The sequence below is a fragment of the Belonocnema kinseyi genome, chromosome 8 (genome assembly GCF_010883055.1).
Source record: "Belonocnema kinseyi isolate 2016_QV_RU_SX_M_011 chromosome 8, B_treatae_v1, whole genome shotgun sequence".
NCBI classification, from domain to species: Eukaryota; Metazoa; Arthropoda; class Insecta; order Hymenoptera; family Cynipidae; genus Belonocnema; species Belonocnema kinseyi.
Window position 1 is genome coordinate 139,157,742 of NC_046664.1, and position 10,691 is coordinate 139,168,432.

Below are 10,691 nucleotides of genomic sequence, written 5' to 3' on the forward strand. Positions count from 1 at the left end.
TAGCAGGGGAGAAGCCATTATACAGGGGTATTTTCATATTTCGCGCCTTTAAAGTTGCATTCGGATCGGCCATTCGGTCAAGTCCGTGCATCTTCGGATCAATCTTATCATAGTTTCCATGGTTGCGTTCGAAACTTCAAATGGATACAAGCGTCAAAACAATATAGGTTATGTTACATGGTAATTACAAATAATAAAAGTGTTTAATTAATTATGAAATGAGAAATGTGAACTGAGAAATAAACGTCAATTTTTTTCTGTGCCAATAACAAAATAGAATGTCTGCTGAGTGATAAGTACTATAAAATAGTAATAATATTCTGCGCTTCCAGTGGGCGAAGAGTGAATTGTGTTTACCGCTTATTTACGGCATAAAAACAGATATGTTCTGAATAGATAGGGTATGTTTTAAGTAAAGTGAATGAAATATTACTGCGTAAATTTTAAATTGATTTTCGATTGATTATTCTTTACCAAAGAAATGTTTGATAGTTTTGTATGTTTATCACTGACAGTGTCGGCAGTAATAATTTAAATAATAATTACTAACAATTTAACAATTATTACTTATTAATAATTTTAATAAGTTGAACATTATTTCTAAATTTCAAATTTGATTACCGTTTTTGTTTACACAGATCGATCCCAGGAGAAATACACATCAGGAAATGCAGATAGAATTGGTGCATTTTAATCAACATTGTTGAAAAATCGTTATCTGTGGACCTTATCCCAAGACTGGGGATTGATCAGCCTAAAATTAATTATCTGAGTCATTTTAATGGTATAGACGTATCAAAAAGATACCTCGAAGCAATCTAACTGGCCCGAATTTTAATTGATACAATTTTTAGGGATTTTTTTATTTTAGAAAATTTTTTCTCTGGACCTTATTTCAAAATTTGGTTTCATCAACCAATAAAATAAATTAAACACTTGTTGGTGATAGGGTTGTACCAGTAATCAATCTAAAAGAGAAATTTTAGGCCGATATTTACATTACAATTTTTTTATTATACTATTTTCGAAATTGCTGTATCTGGATCTGATTTCCAAATTGGCAATTGATCAGCAACTAAAATCAATTTTAAGTAATTTTGTGGGTATCGGTGAATAAAAAAAATCTCGAAGCAATTTTACGAGTCCAAATTTGAATTAATTAAGTTTTTAGCAATTTTATTACTTTAGAAAATGTTTTCTATGGACGTCATCTCAAAATTTGGTTTGATCAACCAATAAGATAATTTAAAGACACGTTGGTGATAGGATTGTATCAGTAATAAATCTAGATGTGAAATTTTATGGAGGAATTTTCATGCCGATTTTGTTTTTAAATTATTCCATTCTCGAAATTGCTATATCTGGATCTGATTTCCAAAGTAGCATTTGATCAGCCGCTAAAATCAATTTTGAGTAATTTTGATGGTATCGGTGTATCCAAAAAATTGTCGAAGCACTTTAACAAGCCCCAATTTTTATTAGTAAAGTTTCATGAATTTTTTATTTTAGCAAATGTTTTCTCTGGGCCTCATTTCAAAATTTCGTTTGATAAACTACAGAAATAAATGAAAAAATCGCTCAGGATAGTAGTGCATCGAATAGAAATGTAGAAGCGAAATTTTAGGTCGGAATTTTCATTCCAACGTTTTTAGATATTATTCTATAATTTTCTATTTCACCAGGTCTGCAAAGTAAATTCATACATTATTGGTATCTTTTCAGAAAATAAGAATGTTTGAGTGTAATTCAAAGCTCCTCGGAATGTTATTTTAATGTATTTTTTTGAGGCTTCGTTCAACTTTAAATTATGCTGTTAGAAGTGATGACACCAATTCTGTAAACTTTATTTCAGATGTTATCTTTTCAATTGGAGGTTGTCCTATATTAATTATCGATTGATCAAACGAAATTTTGAGATGACGTCGAGAGACAGTATTTTCTAAAATAGAAAAACTCCCTAATGATTTTATTAATTAAAACTTGGGCAAGTTAAATTGCCTCAAGATATCTTTCTGATACACTTATACCATTAAATTGACTCACAAGTAATTTTAGGGGCTGATCAAATGCCAGTTTGCAAACCATATCCAGAGAAAGCAATTTCGAAAATACAATAATTCAAAGAAAAAGTTGATCCACAGAAAACATTTTCTAAAATAAAAATAATACATAAAAAGTTTATTAATTAAAATTTGGGCTTGTGAAATTGCTTCGCGATTTTTTTTTGATACACGGATACCATCAAAATTACTTAAAATTTATTTTAGGTGCTGATCAAATGCCAATTTGGAAATCAGATCCAGATATAGCAAGTTCGCAGATAGAATAATTAAAAAAAAAAATTGGAATGTAAATATCGGCCTAAAATTTCTCTTCTAGATTTATTACTGGTACAATCCTATCACCAACAAGTGTTTAATTTATTTTATTGGTTGATCAAACCAAATTTTGAAATGAGGTCCCGAGAAAAAATTTTCTAAAATAAAAAAATCCCTAAAAATTGTATCAATTAAAATTCGGGCCAGTTAAATTGCATCGAGATATCTTTTTGATACGCCTATACTATTCAAATGACTCAGATAATTAATTTTAGGCTGATCAATCCCCAGTCTTGAGATTAAAATGCAACAATTCTATATGCATTTCCTGATGTGTATTTCTCCTAGGATCGATCTGTGTAAAAAACAATAGTAATCAAATTTGAAATTCAGAAATAATGGTCAACTTATTAAAATTATTAACACAGCCACACAAAAAAAAGTGTGCGGATCTGGTAACAAGACACACGTATTCCTATGGATTTTGGGGCACTGAATTCAAATTCGGCATCAAAAATCACCTATCACGTCATGGTTGCGCCATAACCTCAAAAAATGACGAAAAATCATGCACTGAGGCATATAAATTTCAAAATAACGCCAATGATGCAAATTTTCACTTAAAAAACATCTCGACAACTGTGAAGGATCAACCCTTGTCAGATATCAACTTATTTAATATAACTTTACGTAACAGAACCTGACCTCACCTAACCTGAATTAACAGAAATTTATTGAACTACACGTAAAGCTCTGGAAGCATATTTTCCCAGTAGCAAATGTGTGTTACATCGAATGGGTCAACTCGAGCCTAACCTAGAAATAAATCTAACCTAGCCTAACCTAACCTCACGAAACACAATTTAACTGATTGTGTTGTCCCGTTGTGTTTGCGGTACCATTTGAATCAGCTTGGGCTTAACCTGCAAAGAGGTCAAATCTATCCTAACCTAAAAAAATCTGACCTAACCTAACCTAACTTAACGTAACACAATTAAACTCATTGTGTTGTCCCGTTGTGTTTGCGAGCGTTTCATTCAGCTTCGGCGTAACCTACATAGAGGTTTAACCTATCATAACGTAACCTAGCTGAATGAAATTCAACCACACGTGTAGCTATGTATGCTTCCAAAGCTTTACGTGTAGTTCAATAAATTTCCGTTAATTCAGGTTAGGTGAGGTCAGGTTCTGTTGGGTAAAGTTATATTAACCCTTAAACGGCCAAAACGCCACTACCGGTACACTGCTTTTCAACGGCCAGTAACTAAGTCTTAGTTATTGGCCGTTGAAAAGCAGTGTACCGGTATCGGCAAGGGTTGATCCTTCACAGTTGTCGACATGTTTTTGAAGTGAAAATTTGCATCACTGGCATTATTTTGAAATTGATATGCCTCGGTGCATGATTTTTCGTCATTTTTTGAGGTTATGGCTCAACCATGACGTGATGGGTGATTTTTGATACCGAATTTGAATTCAGCGCCCCAAAATCCATAGGAATACGTGTGTCTTGTTACCAGATCCGCATAGTTTTTTTGCGTGGCTGTGTAAGTAATGATTGATACATTGTTAATAAGTAATTATTATTTAAATTATTAGTGCCGACATTGTCAGTGATAAATATACAAAACCACCAAACATTTCTTTGGTAAAGAATAAACAATCGAAAGTATAATAAACATGCCGGGCCGATCTATCATTATTTCGAGGTTATGCTAAGATTCACATGTTTGCCCTAATCGCTGTAAGTAAATGTAGGTAATGTCAATTTAAAGTTTACGCACGCAATATTTCATTCACTTTATTTAAAACATATCCTGTCTATTTAGAAGATAGCTGTTTTTATGCCGTAAATAAGCGGTAAACACAATTCACTCTTCGCCCACTGGAAGCGGAGAATATTATTACTATTTTATAGTATTTGTCACCCAGCAGACATTCCATAATGTTATTGGCACCGAAAAAATTGACGTTTATTTCTTAGTTCACATGTCTCATTTCATTATTAATTAAACACTTTCATTATTTGTAATTACCATGTAACATAACCTATATTGTTTTGACACTTGTATCCATTTGAAGTTTCGAACGCAACCATGGAAACTATGATAAACCTGATCCGAAGATGCACGGACTTGACCGAATGGCCGATCCGAATGCAACTTTAAAGGCGCGAAATATGAAAATACCCCTGTATAATGGCTTCTCCCCTGCTATTGTGCATTTCCGGTAGCATTCGATTCGCCATGTATGTAAGCCCCAGCGTGTCCACCCTATATATATACCATGCACACCCCGAGCATTTAGCTCACATACTATCTAGTTGTGTAACTCACGCGGGATTGACCTACATTCAAAGGCACAATGCGGCACTAAGAGTGCTTTATTACCATCTCCGTCACTCTTACGGCATTAACCTTAATATCGCTCCTCTAAATGCTCCTAGGGAATCGAGTCAATTGTCGAAAATGGGAAGTGCCGCATATACTGGAACTTTATATTCTCGATAACTGTTTCTGTTGCTCACTCGAGGCCTGACATGGTTCTTCTTGACTTCCATAAGCTAACTATGTTCGTTATCGAATTTTCGGCACCAGCTGACAAAAACATCATAGCCAAGGAGAATGAAAAGAAAGAGAGGTATCGAGAAATTATAAGGGAGTTGCAACGATTGTACCTGGAATATTCTGTTAAACTAATCGTCCTTATCATCGGCGCTCTTGGAGGTGCCGAGCTTTCACTCGCTAATGGCTTAAAAAGTATCCCTGCGTGTCAACAATATGCTAAAACACTTGCGGAAAAAATGCAGAAGGCGGCAGTCCTTGGGTTGCGCCGTGTTCTTAGGGTGCACGAGACTTTTGTTGGATCGTCGTATTGATTCCGTTACAGACTGTAACCACCTATCTCACGGTCGTGAGGCGTAGTTGTGGTTGAAATTTCATCGCGATTTCGCTGGGAGCGGCTGTAATTTTCCAGATTAGCACCCGCTTCCGACGAAATCCTGCGGTATGGTACAAATATTTTTCAGAGGCAGCTCGGAAATTAGGTCTAAAACCGCACAGTAGTGAACCTTGCTGGTTTCTCTGGAAAGATTCGGACACGTTTCTGATTCTTCTGCTCTACGTGGACGCTATGCTACTGGCTAGTAATGATACTGAAAAGTTAGACCACATAAAAATCAACCTAATGTCAGAAAAAGAATGGAAGAAAAGAACGAGAAGAAAATTGCAATCATAAAAATCTCGAAGGAACAGTCATTAAGAGCAATACTCTGCGGACTGCAAAAACTCAATTACTACCAGCGGATTTGTGATACAGCTTTTCGGAGATACTGTGGCATGGAAAACTCACAAACAAAACTACGTGGCCTTATTTACATGTCAAGCGGAATATGTGGCAGCCAGTGAAGCATGCAAAGAGCTAGTTGCTTTACACATTACTGCTTCAAAAATTCTGAATGTCTCGATGTTGCCTTTGATACTATGGTGTGACAACAAAGCTGCAAGTGCCAGTGCCCAGATGAATACCAGTAGTAAATTGAGACACATGATTGATGTCAGCGAACATTATGTTCGAGAATGCGTTGTCGGGGGTTTGGTTAAATTACAATGGATCTCATCTAACAGGCAGATGGCGGATATTTTTACTAAGCTCTTATCTTTTGAAGTGCATATTAAATTAATAAAACAATTATTAAACTTAAAATAAAGTTTAACATGAATATTTATTTTGGATATATTAACTTTTGTTTGTTACTGAAGGAATTAAATAAAGGTGGAAAGATGACAACTAGTTGAAGAGTAGATACTGAATTTTAATATATAGAGAAAAAAAGGGGACTCGATGCTGATGAGGGAGGGAGTGTCAAGTTATACTCATCAGCCCTCGGGAATATACAGCACTGGGCAGCTGCAAGAAGCATAAGAGAGGAGCCTGCTTTGGGCCTTGTTCCCGCTTTTTCTATCTCTCCTCTAGTTGCTTGTTCAAGAAATGATGAGTTCTCGTTACGCCGCCATAGTGCACACATGTTGAAAGTTGCTAATAGTTATAAGACCTTTCTTTGTTGGATTACCTACATACTAGAATCCTAGACTGATAGTTTGTACAATTAAAAGTTCGAAAAGTTCATGAATATTATAATTTGATAGAATAAATACTTGTGAATTGGATAATTAGTAAACGGTGTTTTATTAAAGATACCCTCGGCGCTCCTAACTCTGGGTTGCTCTGTAACTTTAAATTTCATTAATATACTATTATGATTCTTATGACTACATATGACAGATACGTCCTTTAGAACATAGCCTTTTGCAAATGTGAAAATTCGTAACTGTAAATTTACATTAAAGGAAATGGAAATACACTTGTGTCGCAAACTGGAAATTTAGTATTCTTTATCCCCAAAAACGTTAATAGTTGCATAAAATTAGTAAAAGTGTGAGAACGGTGTATCACTCAAATAAAAATTAAAAAAAGTTTAGACTTTTATTGTAAATTACCTATTAGTCATAAATAATAATTACTGGCTTTTGTTTTTTGGTTCATTTTTTGACATTAAGTAGACCAATTTTTCGACGAAATTTATTGTAGAATATCTAACAATTGACTTAATAACAGTCCTAGCTGCTCCGAAACAGTTGTGAGTGTATATTAGAAGTGCCCTAGAGATGGCACCAGCTGAACGTTTTTAGGATTCACGACCTGTGTAAAAGTGACTTTTCCCATGTGCATATGCACGATAATGGCCACCGGTTTGTAAAGTAACAACTTCACACACTGTAACGTCACTGTTTTCAAAAGAGTAATTTTACACATCATTTAGAGGAACACAATGTTCATCTTTTGAAACGGGCGTCGGAAACGATTTAGAGATCCAAGTAATTTCAACAATTGTCGAAAATTTAGTTTTTGCAGATATTCTTCTACTAAATGATTTAGATTTGTATACGATTTTATTTGCGCGGGGATTATAGTATTTCGTCCTTATATAGTTTTATTTTCTGCCTTATAATTTTATATATCTGAATTGTTAATCATGTTTCTAATTATTTGGTTAGTTAGATTTTTCAGATATTAAGTGGCTGTTTTTTTAATGAGACATTATTAAAAATACTCGAGAAAATTATACAAAATAAAAGTGGACGGATCCACACTTTTTTGTTGCGACTTTTAATGTGAGAGAGGAAATGGGTCAAAAACATACGAAATACTAAAAAAAACAGGTTGAACCATATTATCTACTTACAGTATCGGAATGCCACCTATTTGGAATCGGCGGCCTTCGCTGGTCAAGTGAAACTAGTTTGCGCATCTCTTCAAATGATGGCTCCTGACTGCCACAGGATAACCATTCAGAGAATGGTGCAGTATACTCTAAAGCCATGCCGTTACACATACATCTACGGCAAACTTCCCAAAATGTTAGTCCGAGGCTATAGATATCAGCTCGTCGGAAACTTTCCATGCAGTCTATATTTATTCTGTTCGAATAAAATAACCCATTATTATTACACACATTAACTACATAATATTTGTCTGTTTTTATAATCTCAATTGGTTATCGTTCTTACGTCTGCTCAAGAATTTCAGGACTCATGTAGCGCCTGGCTCCTTGGCGAATATCTACTCTATCAGCGATTAACCGATCATGTGTCACTGCTAAAGCAAAGTCAGCGATCACACAAGTTCCGTTGGCCTTAACGAGAATGTTTTTTGACTTTAAATTTCGATGTGCCATCGCAGGCTTTCCCTTAGTGCCGTGAATTTCTGTATGAAGGTAAAGTAAGCCGTTGGCTATGCTCAGGCAAATGTTGAAAGATTGATGGTGCGTTAATGGATGGGGAGAGTGACTTAACTTGTCATACAAGGATCCAAGTTCATGATAGTGGGTTACTAACCACAGTTGCGTACAGCTTGCTCGACTAGTCATGTCGCTTCCTACGTATCCAAGAATATTATCATGCCTAGATGGCAATAATTGCGAGTATACCTCAGTTTCACGTGCCCATGCTGCTTCGTCACGCGAAAAGTAAATTTTCACTGCTACGCTTTCTCCGTGCCATACACCACGCCATATTTCTCCGCCAAAACTTCCGCTACTGCCAAGGCATTCAGCGAGTGCCACTTGTTTAGCTAGAGTTCTTTGTACTAACAACGGTAGGCCAGATCCGGATCCACTCGTCAAACTTCTTCCATCAAGATACTCCTATAAGGTGAGGGGGAATATAATTAATTACCTTTTCTGCATTAAGAAAGACGAAATCACACTGCAGTATAAAAACATAGTGGGGTCATACACAAATAAAGTAATTGGTTCAGACGGGGGAGGAAAGCTAGATTTTGACGCCTTCACTGAGTGAATATTGTCAGTTTTGTCAGCGCTATGACTTCTGCTATGCAACGGAATGGCGGGGATTTTTTTTTCACATGGAGCTTATATTACAGACAGAAATGCGAACCTTGTTTGAGACAGTTTTTCGAATAGGAAGGAATGACAATAAAATGTTGAAGAAACTAATCGTGCATATACAGGGTGTCTAAAAAGTTTCAGGACGGTTGGATATTTCCTCAGGTAAAATATTTTTCAAAAAAGTGAAGGTCATTCCTGAAGTAAATTTCCACAAGTAATTCAATGGTGACCTTCATTTTGACCTTGAAGTTGACCTTTATGGCTTTTTGAAGGGCAACTTTGTTTTTTTAAACGAAAACCCCCTTTTTTACATCTGTAATCGATAGAGCGGAAAATTCTACGTTCAGGTATGTATCCAAGTCATAGCTCAATTGTAACGTTCAAGGTCAATTAGAGGTTATTTGAAATTAACAAAGTTTTCCAACAGGTCAGTGTAATTCCTGAAGTAAATTTCAAAGAGGAATTCAATGGTGACCTTCATTTTGACTTTTATGGCTTTTTGAAGGTCAACTTTGTTTTTGTAAACGGAAACCCCCTTTTTTACATCTGTAATCGAAGGAGCGGGAAATTCTACGTTCAGGTATGTACCCAAGTCATAGGTCAATTGTAACGTTCAAGGTCAATTAGAGGTTATTTGAAATTAACAAAGTTTTCCAAGAGGTCAGCGTAATTCCTGAAGTAAATTTCAACGAGGAATTCAATGGTGACCTTCATTTTGACTTTTATGGATTTTTGAAGGTCAAATTTTTTTTTTAATGGAAACCCCCTTTTTTACATCTGCAATCGATAGAGCGGAAAATTCTACGTTTAGGTACGTACCCAAGTCATAGGTCAATTGTAACGGTCAAGGTCAGTTAAGAGGTTATTTGAAATTAAGAAAGTTTTCCAAGAGGTCAGCGTAATTCCTGATGTAAATTTTAACGAGAATTCATTGGTGAGCTCTGTATTGATCTTGGTTACAGTGTTTCGAATATTGTAAAATCATAAGAAAATTTTTCATTAAGAGTTTCATGTGTTCTGGTGAGAGTTATGTTCCTCCCCGAAGAGTTATACAGTCCTATACCGTTTTTTGATACCTAAGTCAATACCTAAGGCGATACAATAAGTCCTATACCGTTTTTCCATACGAATATTACGAATCGAAACTAAATTTATGTATTACGAGTACATAGTTACTATATTTCGCTAAAAGATTATTACGGCGCAAGCTAAACTTTCGAAACGAGAGAGGTTATCTGTATTAATGATGCGTGGTTGGAGAGATCAAGTTCGATCTTATGATCAACTTCGTTTGCTTTTTAATCGCACTTTTCGTAATGGAGAAGGGTCAAATCCTGTCTCAAAATGAACAATTGAAAGAACTGTAAGGCGCTTTATGAATCATGGATCTATCAAGGACCTTCAGAGAACTGGTCGGCCAAAATATGCAGGATCTGAGGAGATTCAAATGGACATAGCCCGAAAATTCTTTGAAAACCCACACCTTAGTTTACGTCGAGCTAGTGATGAGCGTGACGTTGCCCCTCAGGCAGTGCGAAATATTTTAAAAAGCATTAATTTCCATCCTTACAAAATTCATCTGGTACAAGAGCTCAATGAAGATGATCCTGATCGTCGGGTTGAATTTTGTGAAATTATGATGGACAGAATTGATAGAGATCCTCTTTTCTTGTACAATACAGTATTTTCAGATGAATCTACTTTCACTTTAAAAGAGGAAGTTAACAGACAAAATTGTAGATATTGGTCCGACACAAATCATGACTGGATGTTGGAGATTCACACACAATATCCACAAAAGATTAATCTTTGGGCCGGTATCTTGACTGATACATTGATAGGCCCCTTCTTCATCGATGGTAATTTCAATGCCCGTGCATATGAAGAGCTTCTCAGAAACCAAATTGTACCAAGAATAAGGGAGATTACAGGCGATAATTTTCAAAATATTTGGTTCCAGCAGGACG

At 35.6% G+C, this 10,691-nt stretch overlaps 1 protein-coding gene across 2 annotated transcripts in view; it reads right to left on the reverse strand.

Moving 5' to 3' along the window:
- Positions 1-10,691, reverse strand: part of LOC117177842 (activin receptor type-1-like) — a 123,908-nt gene that overhangs the window by 28,916 nt on the left and 84,301 nt on the right. For both annotated transcript variants that reach the window (XM_033368828.1, XM_033368826.1), the window contains 2 exons: positions 7,886-8,520; positions 7,561-7,795 (listed from right to left, as the gene is read on the reverse strand). In XM_033368828.1, coding sequence (XP_033224719.1) covers positions 7,561-7,795; positions 7,886-8,520 — 870 coding nt within the window. The remainder of the gene's footprint in view (positions 1-7,560; positions 7,796-7,885; positions 8,521-10,691) is intronic.